Source organism: Lagopus leucura, unplaced genomic scaffold (genome assembly GCF_019238085.1).
Source record: "Lagopus leucura isolate 7727_CA_CO unplaced genomic scaffold, USGS_WTPT01 Super-Scaffold_100008, whole genome shotgun sequence".
NCBI lineage: Eukaryota > Metazoa > Chordata > Aves > Galliformes > Phasianidae > Lagopus > Lagopus leucura.
In genome coordinates, this window is record NW_024962265.1 from 381,782 (window position 1) to 407,110 (window position 25,329).

The 25,329-nt window shown below is 46.8% G+C and overlaps 1 protein-coding gene across 4 annotated transcripts in view; it reads right to left on the reverse strand.

Annotated features, from left to right (window-relative positions):
• The window catches only part of TASOR2 (transcription activation suppressor family member 2), a 48,140-nt gene that overhangs the window by 21,613 nt on the left and 1,198 nt on the right, over nucleotides 1–25,329 (reverse strand). For all 4 annotated transcript variants that reach the window (XM_042872511.1, XM_042872514.1, XM_042872513.1 and 1 more), the window contains exons 2-17: nucleotides 18,785–18,930; nucleotides 17,419–17,514; nucleotides 15,948–16,020; nucleotides 15,096–15,187; nucleotides 14,220–14,357; nucleotides 13,997–14,121; nucleotides 13,878–13,897; nucleotides 13,678–13,777; nucleotides 12,824–12,924; nucleotides 11,148–11,251; nucleotides 8,626–8,698; nucleotides 8,439–8,513; nucleotides 3,320–4,081; nucleotides 2,919–3,155; nucleotides 962–1,853; nucleotides 11–515 (exon numbers count right to left, since the gene is read on the reverse strand). In XM_042872511.1, the coding sequence (XP_042728445.1) occupies nucleotides 11–515; nucleotides 962–1,853; nucleotides 2,919–3,155; nucleotides 3,320–4,081; nucleotides 8,439–8,513; nucleotides 8,626–8,698; nucleotides 11,148–11,251; nucleotides 12,824–12,924; nucleotides 13,678–13,777; nucleotides 13,878–13,897; nucleotides 13,997–14,121; nucleotides 14,220–14,357; nucleotides 15,096–15,187; nucleotides 15,948–16,020; nucleotides 17,419–17,514; nucleotides 18,785–18,930 (3,539 nt within the window). The remainder of the gene's footprint in view (nucleotides 1–10; nucleotides 516–961; nucleotides 1,854–2,918; nucleotides 3,156–3,319; nucleotides 4,082–8,438; nucleotides 8,514–8,625; nucleotides 8,699–11,147; nucleotides 11,252–12,823; nucleotides 12,925–13,677; nucleotides 13,778–13,877; nucleotides 13,898–13,996; nucleotides 14,122–14,219; nucleotides 14,358–15,095; nucleotides 15,188–15,947; nucleotides 16,021–17,418; nucleotides 17,515–18,784; nucleotides 18,931–25,329) is intronic.

Here is a 25,329-nt window from a genome sequence, read left to right on the forward strand (position 1 = left end):
AAGCTCTTACTGCAGTGACAGTTGAGATGTCATGTACACACTCCTCAGCTCTGTATTTTCCAGCCAGGTTGCTCTGATCTGCGTGTTCAGTGAGGGGAGGGCTCTCCGAGCTCGTGGAGGAAGGCTCCTCCTCCCCTGAAAAGGATGATACCGTACTATCTACAACACCAGGAGTCCCATCAGCATCAGTTTGAGAGTCTGCAGGGCTCTCCTCTGGGTGGAAACAGCCTTGGCAGCGTGTGCTGGGATCCAGAGAGCTGCTAGGAGTCTGGTCAGGATCTGATCGTGAATCTGCAGGGCACGTCTCCAACTCAAAGCAATCATCACTGTCTTCACTCAGCTCAAAAAAGTCTCCAGTGCTGTTTAGTGAGACGTATTTCTTGGGGTTGCTGTGCTCCACCACCTTCCTCGTGCTGCTCAGGAGTTTGCTGGGCTTGCTGTAGAACAGAGCTACCCACATGTGAAGTATCAGCTTCATCTCTTCCACGTCATCGGGTAGATCAGAGTCCCAAGGCCTGGAAGAGAAAGCAAACACAGCCTGAAGTCATGGAATCATCCAAGTTGGAAGGGATCCTTAAATGTCATCTAATCCAACTCCCCTGCAATGAGCACAGACATCTATATGCCCTCCTCTTCCCTCTGCTTGACAAAGGTAACTCATCTCCAGTGCTAAACTTCAGTGCATGGGGGCTGTAAGTGCTCAGCTGCATTACTTGATGTGGTTTCCAACTTGAAAATAAGAGACACTCACAGCTGCAAACAGGCAATTCCGTGCACAGCTCCAGGCACTCATTCTACCTCCAGAGGCACAGAGCTCTGACACAACAAAATGGGGCATCTCAGCGTGGTGAAAAGGGCAATCATCATACAAAGCAAAGGGAAAAAAAAGCATAGAAATCCCATTCCCAAAGTGCTCTAGCAGGAGATGTCCCCTGCAGATGGCCTTCCAGGCTTGACTTACCCATGCAAGGCACGGATGACTGTTTTCTCCAGGGCATCATTGGTGTACCTGCTGTCCAAATGGAAGAGATACTCCTCCTCCCACTGGCACGTCACCTTCATGGACTCACCGCAGTGGTTGACCGTGTGGGATTTGGCAAAGTCCTCTTTTAGCCTCGGAGGCCGCAGGCTGCTCCTGCGCCTTGCCATCGTGGCCTCAAAGGGGCTCTGAGGGCAGGTGTTGTTCTGGTGGCGGAAGGGCAGGACCTTCCCAACCAGGGGTGCTGCTCGGGAGCTCCTGGTCCCATTTCTGGAGGGCACTGACCCAGGGTAGGGGACACCTCTGTGTTTCTTTGAGTGCTCAGGCATCAGCGAGGCGTAGGAGTGCTCGGAGGAGATGAAGGAGTGTTTGTTCACCTCGGTGGCCTCCTGTGTTGGAGGCAGCACACACGTTTGTTGGCTATTCTTGCTGTTAAGCCCAAGGCTTTTCTCTCCAGGAATAGGGGTTGAGTCTTTTAATTCTGTTTTTCCAATAGGGGGAAGCTTCTGGTTTGGAGATGCTTTAGTAGACGAGACAGCTGCCTTTGCAAGCTTGTCTACCCTGTGGTATTCGTGGTCGGAAGCACTGCGTGAGGACTTGGGCTTACGATGACTCTGCTGCTCCTTGGCAGAGTCAGTGGATGAGCTGCAGGACAAAGAGATCATCCTGCTGTCCACGAGGTTAAAGGGAGGAATACAGGAACCCAGAGCCAGGTCTGCCAGCAAGTTCAAGGCATGGGACTCGTAGTCACTGCCCTTCGTATCGAAAGCATGGCCAGAGATGCTGCTGGGATAAATCTCACCCATCTGGCTGTCTGCTGCTTGGCTTTGGGAAGAAACTTCGCTTGGGAGGATGGAGAATGGATCCTTCCACTCTGCATTAAAAAAAAAAATAGAGTAAGTGAAGGTCAGAGAGAGGGGGCTCAAAATGAACAGCATTTAGACAGACACTGTGGCATCCAGCACCTCTCCAATATCTCCACGTTAAGGACCTGTTTGTCAGGAAAAGGTTGCTTCTCCAACACGAGCTTTGCACGTTCATAAAAACCCCAAAACCTCCATGGTATGAAGGTGATGGGTGCTGCAGAAGGACCCAGAGTTTGGATCCTGACTTCAGGAAGTGGGTAATTCTCAGAAATCAATGGCATGGGATGCAGAGATAAGAACTGTGCTGGAGTTTTGTGTGTTATGTTTAATATCCTTGGGAAATGCACCGTGGGACACATCAATTGAGTGTTTTTCACTGCTAAACACTCTTATTTTGCATTTTTGGCAGATTCTGGTGTTCAGCTTTTATGAGTTACAAACAGCAATGTGGGCAGACTCCTCTGAATGAACCAAACTCAACAGCAGGACCCACCCTACACACTGCCCACGCCAGAGAACTGGCTAGAACTGCTCCAGAAACCTCCACGTGACAGCAGAGCTAATAAAAACTGCCACGTATCAGGAAGTCTGACAGCATGTGGCAATAACAGACTGAGAAAATTGGATAAACTGAGCCAAAGTGGTAAAACCAGTCTTGAAAGCCTCCACGAAGAGGGAAAATAAAGACCAGAGACAAATCTGAAAAGACATCAAAGTGTGAGTGTGAGAAAACATGACAAATTAGCAGAAAGTGTCTCTCCTGTTCCATCATTTGTTTTGGCAGCCCAATACTGGTGCTCAGTTGAAAAGCAGACTCCCAGCCAGCACCTGCAGACATTTGGGACTATCCTAGCTGCCTCCTAAATCCACTGCAGTCTGTCTGCAAAGGGTTTAACAGCCCCACTCTGGTTTTGCAGTGTAACAGACCTGACCCTAATCCAGACCCTAAGTATCAAAAGGCCCTTTTGGCAGCTGCTGAATGTGCTGTTACCACTACCTGGTCATGACCTGACAGTGATGTTGGATGGCTCTGTTTTTAAGCTAAATATTTCCATAAGGAGCAGCATTCTTACCACTTTCTGCTGGCTTTTTGGTGTGAGGTTTTGATGGCCTGTTAGCCACGCTTTTTATCACCTGACTCTTCACTGGCTTTGCAGTGCTTTCAGTAACAGAAGCCTTTTTCACATCCGAATTCTTCAGCATCTTTGGTCTCTTTGTTTCTGAGCCAGAACTGCTGGGAGCTGAGGTTCTCTTCTGGACAGGTTCAGACTGTGTTTTGTGCACAAATTCTGCAGACAGCACCTCTGCACCTGGGACAAGGAAAAGGGAGGGCATGCAAGGACTTATTCCACATCCATCAGCTCTGAGCACCCGGGAGGAACACGAGGAGACGTGGCTCCTAATAAAGCCATCTATCCAAGCTGGATACCCCGGAGAAGCAGGAGGAAGTCAGCCCCAATTATTTAGCACTTACCTCTTTTCCTTCTGTGAGGAAACTGTAAATGGGCTAATTTAAGCATGGGCTCGTTGGAGTTGGCTGTAAGCCCTGTTTTTTTAGGAAAAGAGAACGTGATGTTGACTGTCTTGGTCGCTTTCCTTTTCCTACTGCTATCCCCCACAGGATGTATTTGCATCTTGAGGGGTGACCATTTCTTCCTGGTGCTTGTCACAGCAGTTCCGCTGGATTTCCTCTTGTTCTGCTTCACCCACAGCTTGCTAGATGCACTGACATCTTTTGTGGGCCCTTTGCTCTGCTCCAGCCCCAGAACAGCCTTTGGGTTTCCACCTGTTACATCAGGAGGGATTGGGTCTGGCGGTACAGCTAAAGAGAAGTCAGTCTCTGAGTTGCTGCAAAGAGACTGAGCAGCACCAGCCAAGCATCCTAAGGCAGCTGACATTTCCAGAGTGTAGCTGCTGGGATTGGAGAAGTAATGCTGCAGCTGGGAGAAAGACTGCTCGGAGTGTCCTCTGCAGGATTTAATACCTTCATCCTCGGCTGGTGACAGGCAAGAAGAACAGGGGGCTTCTGTGATTTGGCTGGAGGCTTGCTGTGTATTTTCTTCAAGCTTTGCATACTCCTGGAAGTGCTGTTTGATGCACACGTTGGTACCGAGCGCGTCCCCCCACGAAGAATTGGTGGCTTTCTGCAAGGCATAGCGAAGTCCAGGCAAAACAGAGGCTATTTTCAAAGAGATGTCACTAGCTTTCCTTTCACATTTTAGATTATGTCCTTCAACTGAAAAAAGAAAAGAATTTTACTTATATCAGTAAAGGATTACGTTCCCCAAATCATTTTACTATTACATGATAAGAGAACGTGAAAGGCATGAGCAAATCCCCAAAGCCAACCCACAAAAAGCTTATCAGGTTTGTTTGTCTTTTTTTTTGCAAGGTACAAAAGAATGGCATACAGGAATCAAAAGTGGATAAACTGAGGATGAAAGACCCCTGGTGTATCCACAAGCTCCCTTCTGCAGTCTTGTCCCCTTATTCCAGCAATTTTGGGGAAGTCTTAACATTTAGGACTGAGACCTCTGAAAATAATGAAATGAAAACTCTCCTTGCCTGCTTCAACCCCCCCAGGTGCCTCTGTGTAAGGTCTGGGATGTGGGTGATAACAGGCTACTCAATCTAGACATGCTAACAAAACCAAACCAGGAAAAGCCTTCCTCCAACACCAAGACTGCTTCATTGAATGAGGTGAATATTGGTTGTAGATGACTCCTCCCTACAGGGAATTGAATTCTCTTCATAGAGAAGTCTGCTGTCTTCATGGGACTCGGGTGAGGGATGTCACTAGGAAACTACCCAGCCTGGAGCAGCTGCCAGATCACAATTCCTTACTGCTTTCCAATATAGGGAGAGATCACCCACACGTGGGTCAAGGGCCATCAAAAGGGACTTCAAGGCCTAAGGATGGTGGCTAAAGGAATCAAATGCACAGGTCATCTATTCTTCTCTGCCTACTGTAGTGGATAGGGACACAGAAACAAACCAAAGGATCTTAGCTTTAGGCAGTGACTTTAGCTTTAAGTGTGACTGCAGCTGTTGCCAGCATTTTGGATTTTTAGCCTACGTGGTACTGGGTTTGTGGGCATCAGATGGGGTTTGCTTTTCTCAAAGGGGGAAAAGGGTCCTTGGGGAAAAGCTAATGGGGCTCATTGTGAGGGCTTTAAACTTGGTCTGAAGGGAGACTGGGGGGACAGAGAGCCTTCCTGTGGTCAGGTCTGGGAAACAGTCCTCATGGGCAAGGGTGAGGAGCAGAGCTGGCACATCTTTAAGGAGGCTTTCCATCCCCAGGTGTAGCAAGTCAGGAAAGGAAGGCAAGAGACCAGCGTGGCTGAACTGGGACCTGCTGGTCAAACTGAAGAGCAAGAAGAAAATGCACAGGCAGTGGGAACAGGGACAGGTATTGTGGGAATACTGTAAGGAAACTGCTAGGCTGTGTAGGGATGGGGTCAGAAAATCCAAGGCCCAACTTGAACTGAACTTGGCAAGGGATGCTAAGAACAAGAAAGGCTTCCACAGGTACCTCAAACAAAAAAAGGAAAGTCCAGGAGGGCCCACAGTGAAGGATACAGGCAGGCTGGTAACAACAGACAAGGAGAAGGCTGAGGTGCTCAACAACTTTTTTGCCTTGGTCTTCTCTGAGAACTGCTCTCCACACAGCCCTCAAACATTTGGTTTGGTAGGAAGGGATGAGGGAAGCAACGTCCCTCTCACTATGAGTGAAGGTCAGGTTTGTGACCACCTGAGGAACCTGAACATCCACAGGTCTGTGGATCCTGATGAGATGCATCCCAGAGTCCTGAGGGAACTGGCTGATGTGGTCACCAAGCCACTCTCTATGATATTTGGAAAGTTGTGGCAATCAGGTGAAGAAGTCCCTGGTGACTGGAAAAAAGGCAACATCACATCCATTTTTAAAAAGGATGACCCTGGGAGCTACCAACCAGTCAGCCTCACCTCTGTGCTGGGGAATATTATGGAGCAGATCCTCCTGGAAGATATGCTAAGGCACATGGAAGGCAGGGACAGACTCTTTAGGAAGGTCTGTGGTGACAGAACAAGGGGAAATGGTTCCAAGCTCAAAAAGGGTAGATTTGGGTTAGATACAAGGAAAAAATTGTTTACAGTGAGGGTGGTGAGGCACTGGCATAGCTTGCCCAGAGATGTAGTGGATGCCCCATCCCTGGAGACTTCCAAGGCCAGGCTGGATCAGGCCCTGGGCAATCTGATCTAGCTGTGGTGTCGCTGTGCATTGCAGGGAGTTGGACTCGATGGCCTTCAGAGATCCCTTCCAACTCTAAGGATTCTATGACTCATCCACTGCAAGACTGCAGCCAGTCCGATGCTTTGCAGGCTTGGCCCATCTGCATATTAAAATCCAACTCATGTTTCTTTTGGCTGCAGGGCCAAGCTGACAGCCCCAGCATCCTTCCCCATCATTTCCCCTCGCAGCAAGACTAAATCCAGGCACGCCTGGGGCAGGCAGGAACTTCTCTCACTCACTGAGATGCATGGTTTTCTTCACCTATTGGCCTTGTGCTGCCTTGCACTGGCAATGCTGCTCCTTGTTATCAGCAAGCCCAGGCATCCCTATGAGCCTGGCTGGGGAACACGGCAGCACGTCTGCACAGTGAGTGTTATGCTGCCCTACATTCCTCCTGTCGGCTGTCTGGACAGGAAGAACACAGCTTCAGAGGCTGCTGGCTTTGAAATGGAAAACATTATTCATGCTTCAAGTTAGAGCTGAGCGATTTTAAACATGTGCGTGCGCTTCACTCCCTTTTCTCTTTGTCCCTGTCCCTTTCAGTTGCCATTATTTTCTGTCTCCCAAATCTTCTTGTAACTTATCATCACAGAGAGGAGAAGCCATAAAGTAAAATCTCAGTCCCAGAGGACAGGCACAGGTGGCTGGAATTATGCAGTTCACAGGAAGAAATGGGACAGCACGTGCAGGAGCCTTACTGGCACCAGAGGGAAAATATCTGGAAGCCATCAGACCGTGTCACACAACAACATGGAGCGTTTGCTCAACATTATTCCCTCCTGCTGCCTTTTCATTTCACTGTTCTCTGGCTGCCCATGCTTCCGTCATCAGCCCTAAACGTCTGCAGCAACCCTCCTGCTAACATCCTGTGCCATCTCTGCTTCAAGATGCTTCGTATGCCTGGTCCAGTCCCACCTCCTTCCACAAGAACCCTCTTCAAGACAAACACCTCCAGGCCTCGTTCTTCCTTCTCTCAGCATGAAGTTGTTGCCAAAAACGAAAACCCTTTGCTCCAGAGGGTATTTTCTCCCTTTTATGGGGTTCAATATGAGTGGTCAGATCTCTCCTCCAGCCTGATCTCCACATTTTCCTCCTATCACCTCACCCAGCTTGATGCCCTTGCTTTGTGGTACTAATGGGAATGGGAGGGTGGTTGGACTACATGATCTTGCAGGTCGTTTCCAACCTTGTGATTCTGTGATTCAAGCTTTGCAGCAAAAACCTCCTGACCCTACAGCTGCCCTGGTCTGAAAATCCAAACTACCACCTCCGAGTGTGTGCATCTCTCTCTTACAGCCAGAAAAGTTGCCAAATTAACACAGTCACCAGCAACATGCTTAAAATCACAGTCACCAGCACTAACAACCATAACAACCAGCAATTAACACAGTCACCAGCAACATGCTTAAAATCTGCACTCCTCATTGCCAAGTTACCATCATGTCTTCATCAGACCTGCAAGCCCGTTTCATAGGCAGATCTTAAAAGTTGATAGCTGGAGGCTAAACAACTTTCTGGTGCCCATGCTCAAATGGGCAGGAAGGTCCTGTTGATTTTTCTGCTGATTTCATCTTCAGGGTGACAGCAATGTCCTGGCAATGCCAGTTGTCACAAACACACATAAATTGCAATAGCAGTGCGTGCTGGCATGAAAGGTCTCTTGGCTCATCCCTAGAGTGACTCAACAAAAAGCCAGCCAGGATTTATGCAGAGTGAAAGGCCCCTGTTAACATCCTGCTTGGGGATCTGCATTTCCACGTAGTGCAGTAGAAAGCCCATAGATACTGAGAGAACTTGAGATTGCCCCTGCCCAGCAGAACCCATTTCACTTGATATATCATCAGAAAATGATACACTTCTTTTTCAGGGCAGGCTTTCTTCCTGCTGCTTATCAAACCACATTAGCTCTGTGCAGGGTCCAGCAAGTGCCATATGTTGTTATACTCCCTGAGCAGAGCTCCAGAGCACCTTCATGGATGTAAGTCAGACTCCCATGCATCATGTAAGTCAGTGCAGAGAGCAGATGCTGCTGAAAACTGGCTGAGAGGAAGAAAAGCAATTATTTTTCACACACATCAACTTGCTGTAAAGGGACAAGGATGTGTGGTGAAGGATTGAAACACGGGGACCTGGTTCAGACAGCAGCATAGCTAAGCAGATGGGATTCAGCTCTCCTCTTTTAACACCCTTTGCACTAAAGCTGTAGGTGGTGCTGAACAGAGAAATCAGCTCTTCAAGAGGAATGTGCCTGTGAGGACCCTCTGGGAAGGATCCTGCACCCAAAATGCAGCATCTGAAAGCAGCAATGGGAATCTCCTACCTCTCAGACACACCGATCGGGATGAGGAGAACAGAAACAGGGCCAGGAGGCTGACAGGCTCCTTGGGGTCGAATCCTGTGAAATGAAGTGACAGGTTTTGGTTAGACTGAGGGTGTTCTTTCTCTGTCTCCAAACCAGGGCAGGACATTCAAGCCGAAGCATTGGTTTCTTTGTCTCCATGCATTACCATCATCTTGTGCCAATGCAGAGGACGTCAGGAGGATTAGAACTCCATGATCTTGTAAATATTTGATGATTGCCTGTAACAGACAAATACAGAGTTAGAGCAATCTCTCCCTTTCCCTCCAAGCGTACTTTAACTCACAACATGATTGTCAGCAAGCCCTGATTGCTGGTGAACATGTGCCAACACCACCAGCTCGTTCCCTGCTGAGAACACTGCCATGCCACTTGAGTCACAGGGACCTGGAACCCAAAGTCTTCCATTTAAGGTTGTTATTCTTCTCAAAGTCCTTCCATCTGTTACTTAAAATGAGATATATGCTTAGCCAAGCTGATTGCAATTAATAAACAAGGTCAATGGTTTTAGTTCCTTCAGTTCAGAAGTTTCTGGGCCTCTCAGCAGCACAATGGGAGGTTTTTCCCAGAAGGGAAAGCAAAGTTGGACATGAGCATCAGACAGCAGAACCCACAGCTCCAGCTAAAAGCTGAAGCTCTGTCCAAGCAGCTTGCTTGTTAGCAGCATCAGTATGAAAAAAAAGCAAAAAAAAAGCAAAGAAACAAACAAAATCACATCTGCTGAGCCCAGGAGACTGCTGTGACTGTCTCAGAAGCGGATGATTGTATGTCTGAAAAATACACATGTGCTTATGAAGGCTTTCCTTGTAGCTGGGTGTTGCCTCATGCCTCACTGCAGAGCTTGGTTTGGGCCGCCCTTTCTTCCACAGGGACATCCGTTAGGATCTCTTTTTTTTTTTTCTATGCAGACACATCTTTAAAGGGAACTTACAGGAAATGAGTAACTCTAGGGTTTCTAACACTCTGCGAAACCTCACTGATCCCATTCAGTGCACTCAGACATAACAGAGGATTGGAACGATGCCCAACCCTCACTCCTCCCCATAACAACGGAGCAACTTTGGAAATGCTGAACAATTTCAGTGTATTATTCACTATTCAGAACAGTAGCTCCTTGCTTCCATTGTCTCCAGCCAGCAGAGCAGAACAGATAAAAAAGCCAAAACGTCGGCTGGTTCAACGAAACAGCTGTTGTTTCTCACCAATGGGGTGATTTGTACTTCATCTGCCACCTGACACGAAGCTGGGAGGTCACTCTGCACCTACAGGGGTAGGGCTGTCCTCAGGCAACCCCACTTCTTCCCAGCCACTCTTTCATTTTCACTTGCAAGCCAGGTATCGTGAACCATAGAAAGGGAAAAGAAGCAGAGGGCATTTTTCACCTGGGCTTCCAGGAGCTGCTGCCAAGGCAGATTCACCCATGGCCTTCAACTGTATGTTGGGAAGGAAGAAGCAGACAAGAGTGGGCTGTGAATGTTTCCTCACTGAAATATGGGAGGTGGTTTAATCCAGTTTGACAGGGATGTGAAGGTGGGGAAGCTTTAGGGAAAAGTTCCTGTTGGCTTTCAATGCCAAAGTCCTTATGGCCACAACTGAACCATCTCATCTCCCCTGACTCCTCTAAAGCTCAGCTCTGTGAGGTTTGGCAGGATGCACTTTTTAACCCTAAGTGATTGGAGACATAATGAATCAGAGCAAATGGTCACTATAGAACTCAGTAAGAAAGGCACTTAGGTCTCCGTGCAGATTAAAATCTCTCTCGTTGGTGAGAATATGGGAAGAAAACAGGAACAGCATAAATAAACATCAGATGAACTTCAGTGCAAATGGGTCTGTGCCACAGCTAGAACTTCTTCTGATAGAATCATAGAATATGGTAAGTTGGAGGGACCCACAAGGATCAGAGGATCCAACTGGGGCCAACCAAAAATCAGATCATAAAGGAATCATAGATGTTGCACAGTTCAGGGCTCCCAACATGTGAAGGGACATTAACGTTGTCTATTCCATCCCCTCTTTTTTCTTCTCATGTTGTCACCAATAAGAGGCACAATTTGCCTCTTACCAATATTTTATGGAGTTTAAGCACTTGCACAACTGGAGCACAGCCAGCTGTGTGTTTGTAGCTGTGAATTTACAACCCTGAATCTACAGGAAGTGTCAGAAGTGACAAAGCAACCAGAAGCAGCAAAGCCAACCCTACCCCATAGTCCAGCAGATGTAACTGCTGTGTACCTCAGGGATTTTACTCTTGAAGTCAAAAGGAGATGTGAAGATCACACTGGGAACAGAAAGACCTCAGTGTGCTGGAAAACACTTCACTTAGCAATGATGGAGGGGAAATTGTCTGTTAAAGCAAAGATGAACCTCAATATATTCAGGAGCCCATGAAGCTTCAGCAGTGTATCTGTATTGAAGTTGGACAGGGACTGTTTTTTCTGCCATGGGGGATAAAGGCAGGCACATGACAGCTCGTGTCTTTTGTTTTGTGATTATCATTCCAGCAGTGTGGGACTTAGCTTCTGCTTTCCAATAAGATTCCTTTGCAGTAATGGTACTTGCAATGCACAGACAATTCAATAAAATAATCTCATCTGACACAGTCACAGCCAAAGAAGAGGTCAGCTGGTGTATATAAGCTTTCCTCCCCAAACGTTTTACAATACTTACCAAGTCCCTTTTCCTTAGATTTTCTAGCAGCTGATCCATTTTATCTTGATCCTTATTGGATATTTCCACTTCATACAGACTGAAGTAAACACCCTGAAAGCAAACTGCAGATAAAAGAGAGAGAACTTGATACAAGAGCAAAACAAAACAGTGCTCCCATAGCAGGGGGATGGATGTGAAACTGATGGCAATACTGATTTGGGGGGGGTTGTTTTTCTTCAAATGCTGTGATCAAGATTTCCTAAGCTGGTCTATACAGTTATGTTATAGTGAGTTTCCTCTTCAGCTCATGCTTCAGAGGAGATGTTTCCTGTCTTATCTGTGTAGCTAACAAAAACAGTTTAACTGGTGCTGCTGTGTGCTTCAATATATACAGGAAGCCTTTTGGAGGTAAAGATCTCATTCTATAGTGCTGCTGCAGTTCGTCCTTATTCTGTCTGCACTCTCATCCCAAGGAGAGTTTAACAAAAGCAAGTTCTCAGTCTCACCCCACTCCTTTATGAATCTCACAGCAAAATTCTTCAGTTCAAATGAGCGTTTCCTCTCTTTCATCAACCAATTGTAAGAATGTAGCTCCAAAGCACCTTAATCAAGCACTGCTGTGGCCTCCCCTACTTCTGCTTCCTCCCATGTCCTGGGCACTGCCCTCTGTGTAGATCTGCACTGTAAGCTGAATGCTAGACCTCAAAGGAGCCTCATCAGTTCCATGATCAGGCTCACACAGGTGATACACTCACTGGAGGAAGCACTGCAGCAGCCTACGTTTATTTTGGTGCAAGATACCAGGAAAATTCACATGGATATTCTGCAAATCATATCAGAGCTCTCAGTGTGCAACCTGCAATATCACCTCCTACAGGGAGGTGATTGTCCCTCTCTACTCGGCTCTTGTGAGGCCCCATCTGGAGTACTGTGTCCAGGTGTGGAGCCCTCAGTACAAGAAAGACATAGAGATTTTGGAAAGGGTCCAGAGGAGGGCAACTAAGATGATCAGGGGGCTGGAGCACCTCCCCTATGAGGACAGGCTGAGGGAGTTGGGCTTGTTCAGCCTGGAGAAGAGAAGGCTGCGGGGTGACCTCATGGCAGCCTATCAATACCTGAAGGGAACCTACACCCAGGAGGGGAGTAAACTCTTCAAAAGGGCTGACAATAGCAGGACTAGGGGAAATGGATCCAAGTTGAAGGAGGGAAGATTTAGGTTGGATGTTAGGGGGAAGCTCTTTACAAGGAGAGTGGTTAGGCCCTGGAACGGGCTGCCCAGGGAGGTTGTGGATGCCCCGTCCTTGGACGTGTTCAAGGCCAGGTTGGACAGGGTCCTGGGCAACCTGATCTGAATGTGTATGTTTGGTGGCCCTGCTAGGCAGGGGGGTTGGAACTACAGGATCCTTGGGGTCCCTTCCAACCCGGGTGATTCTGTGATTGCTGCTGGTTATGTCTGTGAATATCTGTGTCAGTAACTGTGTGCCTGCTGCAGTCACAGCCACTCGCAGCCAATCAGGAGCTCAACTCTCAAGAGCTGAGAGTTGCCAGGATCATCGAAACCTCAACCCAAAGAGCAAACAGCACATGAATCATAAAGATGCAGGTACAGGCAACCTCCTTTTGTGCCCTCTGCCAAGCAGAGCAAAGTGCTTGACTACAGACACCACACTACAGTGGCAGGTTTTTACACTCACCTTCATTCTCAATGTAATTCCTTTTCCCAAAAGCAGCTTCTGGAAGCTTTTTCTTCAAGTCAGACAAACCCATGACATGGTTAATGTCCAGGTTGTGAGGGCTATGGGGAGAAAGGAGCAGAGGGTCAGAACACATGCACAAAGGGCTCTCAGGATTAGCCACAGCAAAAATCCCAGGTGGCCCCATCACTAAGAACCAGAGAAAGCAGCTCTGGAGAAGCTGGAGATGCAGCTTGCTTAGCATTTAGCTGGTTGGAAGATCTTGCCTGAAAACTCCTCCAAACACTGATGATTCTGTTACTGGCTGTTTCAAGTTGCTGACTGCTGGTTAACCTCTGACTACTGAAGATTTTTAGTATTTCATTTTTCTTTGAACGTTAGTTGCCTCAACACTTGGTTTATTTTCCAATCTGTAAACATAAGTGGCTGACTGTATCTGCACTGTCAGAAAGCCCATTTCTCACAGGGCAAGCAAGTCCCACACAGGGATTATTCTTTTAGAATAAACATCCCCAAATGGTCTACATAGCAAAGCACTGACAAAATATAACTGTTTCCAGCTGTAGTACAGGGCCTGGTCTTGTGTCCTCCTCCAGCTGCTACTGTGACACTGCTGGCTGCCCAACACCCCTTCCTGACACTGGGAATTCCCTTTACATATATGTGTGTGGGTACGGCTGCAAGAAGTTGCTGATCAACAAAGGGATAAAGCAGGAGACACAAAATTGGCTTTTGCTGCCACATGGATGCTGGAAGTCAACCAACCTGTCTGCTAAGAACCCAAAGGTGATCCCAAAATCATCAGCAAAAGTGGCTGCAATGCTCTGCAGAAAGAAAAGGAAATGGCAACTTACAGCTGTGCTGGAATCGTGGAGCTGTATGGGGTCCTTAGGGCAATGTTGCACAAGAGCTGGCCCTGGATGGAGAGCTGCCCCCTCCATGGGCAGTACAGTCCTAAGGGCAGAAGGGAGAATGTCTTAGGGAAAGGAAGAGAGGAGAGCAAACAGAACGGTTCATTTATGAAAATAAAACAACAGTGATCAGATGCTCTTACCTTCGTGGTTAGGTTCAGGTCTAGAGAAAAGGGAGAAAAAGAGGAATATTTAGCAACAAGGAAGGGAAAACAGCCCACAAAAGCAATGCAGTACTTCAGAATAACAGCAAGCTGCTTACAGGCTCTCTCTAGCCAAAATGGGCATTTCCTTTGGCTCCCTGTACTGGCAGGCAATGACTATGTATGGGCAGATCTGCCTGGGGCGCTCCGCAGTGCTGCCCTCGGACACTTCATACACGTAGTACTGGGGTGAGAAGGGAGAGAGAGAAGAAAATAAACGTTAAGGAATGAGCAAGGCACCTCAGCCAGCACTGCTTTTCCCTGCTGCCCCAAACCCCATACCTGGTTCTGTTCAAAGGCTTGGCAGGGGCTGCTCTTTGATGACATGATGCTTGTGCTCATGGCAACGTGACAATCATAGCCAGGAGATGGGCAGGTGTAGCTGGTTGTGTAATTCTCAGATACCACCTTGACCTTTCCCTGTGTGAAAAAAGTAAACAAGCCACTGACATATAAAAATCCACATAAGTGTTTGCAGAAATATGTTTTAAAAGATCCCTGATTGCTTTTTTCCCCAAAGAAAACTGCTACTGGCAGCCAAATTCTCCCTACTGTGAGGGGTTTGAAAGCATTTGAATCTTCACAAATAGGAGGACTCCTCTGAGCTTGTCATAGCAGACAATAGGAGTAATGTGTTGTCATTGCAGGAGCTCAAGGGAAAAGGAGAGAGGGGCCATACCCCAGCCCCATGGAAGAAGAGAATGAAGCTATGATCTGAACCACCCTAAGAGGTGTTCAAGGCCAGATTGGATGGGGGCCTGGGCAGCCTGGTCTGGTATTAAATGGGGAGCTTGGTGGCCTTGCATATGGCAGGGGAGTTGGAGATTCGTGATCCTTGAGGTCCTTTCCAACCCTGGCCATACTGTGATCCTAAGGCTTCTGCCTTGAACCCCTTGAAAAATACATAACAGTCCAGGGAAAGAAGTGAAAAAACCCTATTGGGAATTTGGAAAGTCCTCTGCATCCCTGCAAACCATCAGCCAAAAGCAGTCTGATACCTTGCTTTCTAATCTGACACATCTCATGGTCAAAAATCCCCAACAGCTCTCGGCAGAGATGATTTTACACCCTGCCTCGTCACACTTACAAGCATCAATGCATCCTTAAAAACTGCCTGCACTGTACAGTGATTTCCAAAAACTATTCCCTGCATTTTACCTTGATTAGCTTACAAATGACAATAAAGCCTGATTTTCCATGATACCAAGGTCTCGGATGAAGGCAGTCTGCATACTTGGAAATATACACCCCTGCAAAGACAAAGCAATGCAAGATTACAAGAATGGTCTGTTTTTCCTGCAACACATGACAGTGCATGAAAATGGATTAAGCAAGGACTTGTCTCTTCCAGGAGAGTGTGACAAAATCTCTACAAAGAGACATACTGTCATATCTCAGTCAATCAGGACTAAGATATATGCACAGGTAAATAACCACTTCCAGTCTTGCTTGGTTTGGCACTTACTGCTATGGACAATTCCAAAATTTGGTGCCTTGGCCTACAAAGATTTCCAGGACAAGCACTGGGAGACATTCTGCTCCTGGCAGAAGGATTTCTTTGAATAATGTGGTCTGCACTGTGTGCCTTGAGACCTCAGGCCTTTGAGCAAGGAACAGACACAGGCTGTGAAGGGCTTTGGCACAACACAATCTGCTCTAGTTATTAACAGAACTGCTGGCAAAAAAGCTCAGCAAGTGGACTTTTTAGAGCAGATGGAGGGTTGCCAAAAAGTCATGTTGGGTGGATATGAGTGTTTATTAGCAAAGGAGAGAAAATCTGAATTGCAGAGGAGAGATAATACATGTTCTGGAGTATATCCCATCCTCATCCTGTTGAAGGAGTAAAAGGAAGACCCTGCTGCTTCTATGATCCAAACAAGTGTCATTTACCTGGTAAGTAACAAGCAGTTCCCATTGAGTAAATAGAAAGGCAACACCGAGGGTTTATCTGGGTTTGTGCTTTTAAATGAGGCAGTGCTCCCAGAGCAGTGAGCTAAATGGAAATCTTACCTTTTGCTGGGTCACCAAGCATGGAAATGGAACTGCTGTTCACACGGAGGCCAGTCTGACACACCTCTTTTGCCTTCAAAAGAAGAAACAGCCTGTTTTGCTGTCTGTTTTCAAAGGTAAAGGACACAGCAACTAAATCTATAGTGCAACAGCCAGCAGAATGCTAGCAGTAGGCAAACATTTACGTGCTGAACTTCAATTAAAGATCACTACAGACCCAAAACTCCTACAGCACGAACACGACTAAACCAGCTGAAATCAACGAGAAGAAAACGTGTTGCTTTGGGTGCTAAACAATGAGTTGTGCTTCTCAAGGATTGCTGCTCTATGGAAACAGAAGGATTTTCCACATTTGCAGGGTAGAGAAAAATCTTTAGAAAGCATGGAAGAATTTCAACTCCTCCAGAAACCAACGCAAGCATTTCAAAGTCCAGCCTTATCTGCACAGGAAATTTGTTGAAAGATAACTGCAACGGGCCGGCATGAATGCAAACAACACCTTTCACTCCACGCTCACACCTGCTGGGGCACAATAACTTCCTTGGGAGTGTCTCAACAGTACTGATTTCATTCACTTTCAAAGCGGATTCACCAAAGCATGCGAAGACCAAACGCACGCCGACCAAAGAGGGACAGTCTATTTGAACTCTTCGTGGGTGAGAAATTAAAACAAATCTTAAATTGTACATGCATATGGCACTTGGGGACACGCTTCAGAGGGCAGGTTGGTGATGTGGTGATGGTTAGATTAGATGGTCTTAATGGCCTTTCCCAATCTTAATGATTCTAGGATTCTCTATGGGACAATGCTCACTCCCAAACTTAGACTGAATGTGGTTCATTTTGATGCGGTTTGATCCAAATCAAACTAAACTGCATTCAGGCTACTCTCATTCTGAACAGAACTATCACTACAGGGATTTACCATGGTGCCATTGAAGCGTGTGACAAATGAATTCTCCCTAGACTCCCTGAGTATCCTTGTGCAGGCAAACTCTTCACACAAAAATCAAACACATCCTCTTGAGAAAACAGGCAGGAAAAATATTTCTCAGAAATGGTCAGGTTTTCTCCCTACGCAGATAGCAAAACCAAGGGAATTTACTCAAAACCAGCTGGTAAATCCTGTCTTCAGTCTTCCTGTCTCTTCTAATTGTATGTGAAGGGTTTTATTTGCCTGTACTTGACTGTAAATCCACTGGAACAAAGGCAGATTCCTTACAGTTCTCTACAGAGGGCAAGGGAGACCTCAGACTGGAGCCAACTGGAGAGACCCAAATTAGGATCCATCTCTAGAACATCCCAGGAGCTACTTTCAGAATCTGCTTTGGACCATTTATGTAGCAGTACATAAGTGGGGTACAAAGAGCCAGGACCTTCTGTTAACAGAACTGCTGGGCTTTGCTGGGAAGGAGCACACGTGTCAGCACTTGGCATCGACTTCCTAAGCTGAATAAACATTTGAGGTTACCTCTTCTTCGTTGTCAAACAGGAGAAATGCAAAGGTCTCCTCAAGCTCCTCTTGGCTGTATCCAGCTGCTTCCTTTGCTTGGACAAAAGCTTTGAGCTGCAGAAGACACAAGGACACTTTGTTCTACTCCATTTGCACCAGAACCAATAACTGAGCAGTGCAGGGAACGTGAGCACAGCGTGTCCCACATACCTCCCTCCAGCTGTGGTCACATCAGCTGCTTGTCCAGCTCATGTACCCACTCCCACCATAAGTGCCCCAAACCACACAGCTGGGAATATCCAGCATTATTCCACTGTGCTCCTTTCACCACATTTTGTCAGGCTACTGGAGAGCTTTTTCCCTGAGCAACATGTGGGCTTGTCAAGCACCACATTTAGTGACCAGCTGTGGCCATCAGATGACAAACCATCTCAGCTATGGAACAGATACCAAGAGGGGGTGCTTGGAGAAAACTTTCTCCACTGACCAAGGAAGCCAAAACTGTTTGATTTGAGGGCGGATGTATCATGCAATTACAGCTCAGAGGGTTTGGCTCCAGCCAGATTATGTCACCTTTATTTCTTTTGTCTAACAAAGCAGCATGTGTTCCCAGTGCTGACAGCAGAGAACTGCAACCATGCTGCCTTTGCACTGTAATAAAAGAAGACATGGAAGGATAAGATTTTTGTAATGGTGTTCTAAGATAAGAAAACAATGGTCTCATCAGTGCTTTGGTTTATTTTGACTTTAGAACTCACAAGAAAACCATCAGATGACTTAATTCCTCCCCTCCTTGTATTTTATCCAGCTCTGTAGTGACTTTCCTAGATGGTCCTGCGTGGAGCTAGGAGTTTGAGTCCCTTCCAACTCAGGATATTCTAAGGCCTCCAAGCTCTATTTAATTCATGACAACAAGCAGGCCAGCCAGCTCCACGAGGATAGGCTTTCAGAAGGGAAAGCCTATTCCATGCCAAGAAAACTATAGGAAGGCATTTAAAAGTGGTTTCATAAATGCTGGAAAAAGGGAAACTTGGGGTTAAATCTAGTGCTTGCTTAGGCATGATGGCAGAAATACCACTGTGGGCATCTGCCTTGCTGTGAATCAGCAGAACTATGCATGATATGCAAAGCCATTAAAGCTCTCCTTCCAAGCATCAAACCAGCATTTCAACCTGTGCCTGAAGGCCTGCTCCAGGAGTCCTGCTGAATACTTGGCAATGCTGGATGAATTGACCTTTTGTTCCTAATCAGAATGGGAAGGAAGAAGAAGAAAGCAAAAGCTCTCCAGTTGCGAGCTGCAAATGGGGCACTACAATGTATACAGGTGAGAAACACTGCCCTTTTCTGAGCTTCCAGCAACTCCCTGCTCTCCCAGCAGCCATACCTCATTCAGAAAAACGTCATTTTCCACCAGAATTGCTTGGCTGTACCAAAAACCATCCTGAGATGTAGAGTCCAAGTAGGAATTCTGCAGCACCGAAACCGCTGTCTGCAAAAGGGAACTTGACTCTCTGAACTCCGGATACAAACCTGGTGAAAGAATCGTAGGATTATTACATTGGGAAAAGACCTCTAAGATGATCATAAGAAATGAAGCCAAAAGCAGGTGCCAAATATTAATTCTGGACCTTCCCAGATATCAGCACAGGGCCTCAGCAGAGCTGGCTGGCAGCTTGGCTCATTTAACAACATCTCCACGGGGCTGATCCATCAGCTCTGCAGCACCCAAGGGAACTTTTTTAGCAGTTTCCCTCCAGGCACACAGCACTTTATCTGAAAGATAACTGCCCTCAGCCAGGAGGAACAGGAGCTCCCAGTTTGCCATCAAACCCTTCAAATTCTTCTTTTGCAACAGAAAAAAAAAAAAAAAAAGTAAAATTTTTCACAACTGCCAGAAGCAAAACCTGATGGTAAATTAACTTTATGATCTCTGAGCAAGTCAGAGTTTTCTCTTCTGCTGAGAAGTTACTGAGGTTTCCTGGTCTGTGATCAGATCAGCTTCTTAGGGCTATCAGTTTAACCCTAAAAGCTTTCAGGTCTTAAAGAACATGGTTCTCTCACTTCAGAGCCTCAATTGGCTGCTCTCCCAAAGCCCACATTCCCTCCACAAATCTCCCAAGGAAAGAAAAACTCCAGTAAAACACTTCCCAAGAGCCTCCCACCAACAGGAGATCCACATCCCAATCAACAAATCAAATACAGACGCGTAGACAAACGAAACCACCGCAGTTTTTATGCTCCTGAAGCTGTTCAAATCCAAATGTTAAATAAAACAGCCATGCAGAAATACAGGAAATCCTGGGTTTGGTCTCTATTGCACATTTAGAAAGTTTTATCACTGGTGATGATTCATGATCTACGGGATTTCAAACCTCAAGCTGATTTTGCAACACAGATGCATCAAAAAGGTTTATTTCTTACAAGCCCATGAACTTTAAACATGAAAAGCAATCACCTATGAGGAAAGAAACGTGGAAACTCCAAACCTGATGTAAAGAGCAAGTTTTGCATGCTGGTTCCCCTTTAAGAAGAACTTCACAGCCATTTTTGAAGCTAAGTTCTCATTTTAGCTTCTGCAACGGAAAGGCCCCTGTTGCTTTGGCAATAAGATGGCATCAGCTGTTGCCCTGAAATCTCCTTGGGGTTTGACACCTATTTTTAAAGGGTACATTTTGTTCTGTTTCTTCATTTCCTCCTAACTCAGGGGGAAAAAGAAGACAGAAACACTGCCTATGTGATAAATCTTGCTATTTCTCTCAGCCTTTGCTCACTTTTTCCTCACTTGCCTTTTGCTTTGCTCTGTCACCTTCTTGCATCTTCAAGGCAGCAGTCAGGGCAGTCCAGCTCCTCCACGTGACGCAGATCAGGGAGTTATGTCCCAGCTCTGCTCAAAAACTTGAACAGAACACAATGTCCCCTTCTGCTTCCTGCCCTGAGCACCACAATAACACTCATGTCCACAGCCACGCAATGTTCTGCTCCTCCTACTTTGCAGCTCTACATCACTGACAAGTTTGGGAGGTTCTGACTCAAACAATTGCTCCTTCTGTTTCTTTCCAGTTCAGCTGCAGTGTAAAATCGAAAGTCCCCCCAAAAGTTGCCTCAGTCATACATAAACAGGCGAGATGGAACAGGCAGAGCGTGGCACTGAGTCCCACAGCTCACCTTGACCTCTGTGTCCCCTTTCAGATGTAAAGAGGTTCTTTCAGCTCTGCGCTTACAGAAAGACCAGCAAAACCCTGGCTGCATTGAGTGCAGCCCTCATGCTGAGGTTGGCAGGCACTGAGCAGGCTCTGAGCAGGGGAAAGTGAAAGTGCCTACCAGAAGCAAAAGTGAAAGTGCTAGCTTTCCCTCCGAGCAGCTTGGATGTGCCACCATCATCCCTTGGCATCTTAAGGGGAGAGGGGGATGATTTCTCACAGATGGTCAATGGGATGGATGGAGAATGGCTGGATAGACAAAGGATAGATGATGGAGATGATGGATAGACGTATAGATGGAGAAGCCCAGCATGGCTTGACACCAACAGAGCCCAAATGAACCTACACTGGATGTTATCCATGCCCAAAAAAGTCCTCAGGATAAAATTTCACAGTCCTGGTGATTTCCAGCTCCGAGAGAGCAGTCACCTTTGCAGTTCCTAACGCACCCAGGACTCCCACGCTGCTGTTCCTCTTCCAGATTCTGTGCTGGATGTCAGTCAGCAGGGCCAGCTGAGGCCAAGCAGCTCAGGCTCTGCAATAGCAGGATCCTCTTTCTGCTCATGCAAATGACCTCTGGATGGCCTCACCATGTGGAGACTTCCAAAGCCAGCCCAGGAGGAAAACCCACGCTTTTTGAACCACTTACCAGTACAGGCTTGTACTAGAAAACAAGGTTTTCTTTTCTCTTTTCTTTAACCTTAATGCTTTACTAGTGCTTGCTGCATGTATTTGAATGCTGTCAGATCTCCAAAATCCACGTGGTCAATGCAGGCTGAACATGGTCACACTGCTCGCCTTATGGGTGTGCATCCTGCTCCGCACAGCCCTTCCCCATCTCATCTCTTCCATTTTTGGGTTGCAGAGCCACCATTAGTGTGAGCTGTAACAGCAGGCCTTGCTCCCAGCATGGGTTGGGGCATCACATGCCACTTCACACCACTGGAAAGTCCACGTACTGCAAGGTGAAACTCCTTAAGACCACCCTCCTCCCACTGACATCCACTTGCTTTCTTCTTTTTTCATCTCCCACTCTGATTTTGCTGCTCACCTTCAGCACGTGGTAACTATTATGACAATTACATGAACTGTCCCTTTAAATCCTGCTCTAATTATAAAACACACATTATTACCTGCTTGATCAGCTCATCACCTGCGAGCTTCTTTTAGCTACAGCCCGTGCAGCCCAACTTTCATAATGAGCCTTGGTTCATCAGTGTTGCAGCACCACTACACAGGAGCCTCTTTGCTCATTCAGTGTAAGCCCAAATTAAGGCAGACTATTTGCAAACTGATCAACCAAAGCAGACCCCAGAGACTGCAATGTGGTCCTGCTATGGAGGAGGTCTCCTGTGCCCACAAGGACCAGGTCCAGGCAGCGTGGGATGGTTAGCATGGCACTGAAGCAGGAAGTGATTTGGTTTATTTGAGCCTTTCAGGCTTTTCTTGTGTTTCAATGTGTGCTCTTCAAAGCTGTTCAATCTCAGAACACAATCTACTACACCAGACAATCACCTCGTTCCCACTGCTCCTGCTGCATCAGCCACATTTGCAGCTTTGCTGCTTCTTTTTCTTTCACTTTCTTGCTTTCTTCCTTCCTATTCCTCACACCCAAAGCTACAACCTCACATTTCTAGGGTGGAAAGGTGGGGTTCCAATAACGTTCAGCATTTTCCAAAGGTAGCACCCACAGGATACTACAAATGGGTTCTACAATCCCCTCAGATTTGTGGGGAAAAAAAATGAATCTATTAAACACTGAGATACCAGCTCTTCGTCAGGAAGTCCTCAAGCCACAAACCTTCACAGGCAGCACAAGCATTCGGGAGAAAGAAGGGAAAGAAACCACCTCTCTGCATTGTATGTTGTATTCTCAGAAGAAGAGTAGCTGGCATGCAAAGAGCCTTCCACCTATAGAGCTCTGCTATCTTTTGCAGGTTCCTGGTTTGATGTACCTAAAACACTCACAGTGGTTGCTGATAAGCTGGAAAAAAATAAAGAAAAAAAAACCAAACAGGTGCTGGGCTGTATTTAAAATTCCCTCTAGACACACGGGGAAATGCAATTATCCAGGTAGGCAATATTTACTTTTATCACCTTTGAGGAGTAAGATGATGCAGGGCACCCACTCAGAAGAGACACCACTCTGCCCAGAGGATCAACAACCTTTCTGGAACTTGAATTTTTTTTACCCTGGAGGGTGACAAGGCCTTTGGACAGGTCACCCCACTCCTGGATGGGCAAAGCCAGAGCTGCCCCATTCTGATGTTGGTGACAATCTTCTCGGAGCAGGAATCCTGCTCTGGAGAAACCTTCCAAGTACAATTTCTTTGATTTTTGAATCTCCTTCCTGTTACCTTCAGCTGCTCACATAATTGAAGATGTGGTTATTGCAGGCTTGCCCTCCTTCGTTCATCACACAGTTGTTGCTGTCTTTCATCTTCACAGATGCTCCTCAAAGCCTACTCTTTCTCCAGCTCTCCTGTTGGGTTGCCACTTTGTGGAGCCACTCATCTGCAGGTGTCTGCGTTGACTCTTCCCAAATCCAGCACCATCATCACCACTTTAGCATTTAGACAACTAAGAAGTTCCTTTCTTTACAAAACCAGTAGCCACGAGACAATCAGACCCAATGCTGAGGGAGAGCTGTAAAAGCGTGCACAGCAACTTAAGACCCAAATGATGGCAAAGTAATGGCCTTTGCTACATGATGTTTCATCATGTGCTTTCCATTTGGGAAAAGGGAATTAAAAAAAGGATTGTGGCTGGACAAATTGGGCAGGTCGTTGGGCAGACCTGCCTGAAAAGCTGTAGCTATACTCCTCCAATCAGTCCTTTTGTGCTTGAGAAAGCCCGAAACAGGGTTGAATCTGTTCTTCAGTTTGTTTGATGGCATTCCTTTTGCTCTCACTATAGAAGCTCTTCTTTCAGCGTTGACTTTCTTCCATTTTCTTGCTCTCCTTGACGCAGAGACAGAGCTCTACCACACATTCTCTGTGAACCCGTTGGCTTTGGAAATTACAAAGACACACTTACAGTTTCCAACAGAAACAGAAATGAAGCCAAACAATCAGATCTACCCACACACATGCCAATTTTAGATAACCACAAGAACTATCAAATCGATATCATCAGAAAGAAAAAAAGCCAAACAATGCCAAAACAGCATTTACCAAAAATGATAACTATTTCACTTTTCTGTCTCAAAGTGATTTTAACCAATATCCATGCTTCAGTCTGGTACAGCTGTACAAGTCCTCGTTCATCGCAGGAAAGTTGGACTAAATGGCTTTTAAGGGTCCCTTCCAACTCAAATGATTCCATGATTTGTCCCAGTGCTCCTTCCCTTCACCTGCAGTTAAGCTATGAAGCAAATCACCAAATAACAGCAGAAGAGAAAATAAAAGAAACTATTTTTAATATAGACAGGTTCAACGTTCTGGATTACCACACAACTCCTCAAAGATCTGTGCCAATGAAGCTTGAAATCTGGCACGATGGTGCTCCACCCCTTGGACTATTTTTGTTGTCCTTCTCTGGGTGTGCTCCACCAGATCCATGTATTTTTCTACTGAGGACTCCACATGAGGACATGGTACTCCAGGTGAGGCCTCACCCTGCTGACCACACTTCTTTTGATGCAGGCCAGGATATGGTTAGCAGTGTGTAAAGCCAGTGTCAGAGCAAAGTAACACAATCCAGGGAATTCTGTCCATCCAGATTTCCCCCTATTGAGGAGTGCATACAAGTTTGGGGATGATCAGGAGGCAGAACTGTGCAAAACCAGTGCAGAAACACCCCTCTAATGTCAATTTTTCCATCTGTAACGCTGATTGATTCCCATCCCAACAAGGGTCCAAAATGGGAACAAAGGCCCCCCAGCCTCCATCCTGCACATAAACTGATGTTTGCATTTTCACATCCTGCTTTCCTGAAGGGCATCTGCATGGCTTCACCCAGCTCCCAAGGAGAGACCACAAAGCAACAACAACAAAATAAAAGACCACACCCTTCCCAATTTTATCTTTACCAGAACACACAGTAACTGGGAAGCCTGGAATGGCCAATGCATTCCCAAGGAGAAATTAAAACAGTTTTGCTACAGTTTGGAAGACCTTGAGATAGGGCTGAGGGGGTCCAAAGGCATCAGAGTAGGGCTGAGGGGGTCTGAAGGAACTGGGGTGGCTGTCTGCGGGGGTGAGAGGGTCTGAAGGCCTTGGGATGATTGTCTATAGGACTGGGGGGGTCTGAAGGGCATGGGGTAGCTGTCTGAAAGGGTGAGGGGGTCTGAAGGGCTTGAGATGCCTGTCTGTAGAGGTGAAGGGGTCTGAAGGCCTTGGGATGGCTGTCTGGAGGGGTGAAGGGGTCTGAAGGGCTCTTATGTAGGGCTCAGTGGGTCTGAAGGACATAGCGTGGCTGTCTGTAAAGCTGAGGGAGTCTGAAGGGCACAAGGTGGTTGTCTGTAGGGGTGAAGGTATCTGAAAGCCTTGGGGTCAAGCTGATGGGATCTGAAGGGCTTAGGGCGCTGTCTGTAGGGGTGAGGGGGTCTGATGGACTTGGGGTCGGGCTGAGGGAATCTGAAGGGCTTGGGGTGGCTGTCTATAGGGGTGAAAGGGTCTGAAGGGTTTGGGGTAGGGCTGAGGGGGTCTGAAGGCCTTGAGATGGTCTCTGAAGGGGTGAGAGGGTCTGAAGGCCTTGGGGTGGCTACCTACAGGGCTAAGGAGGTCAG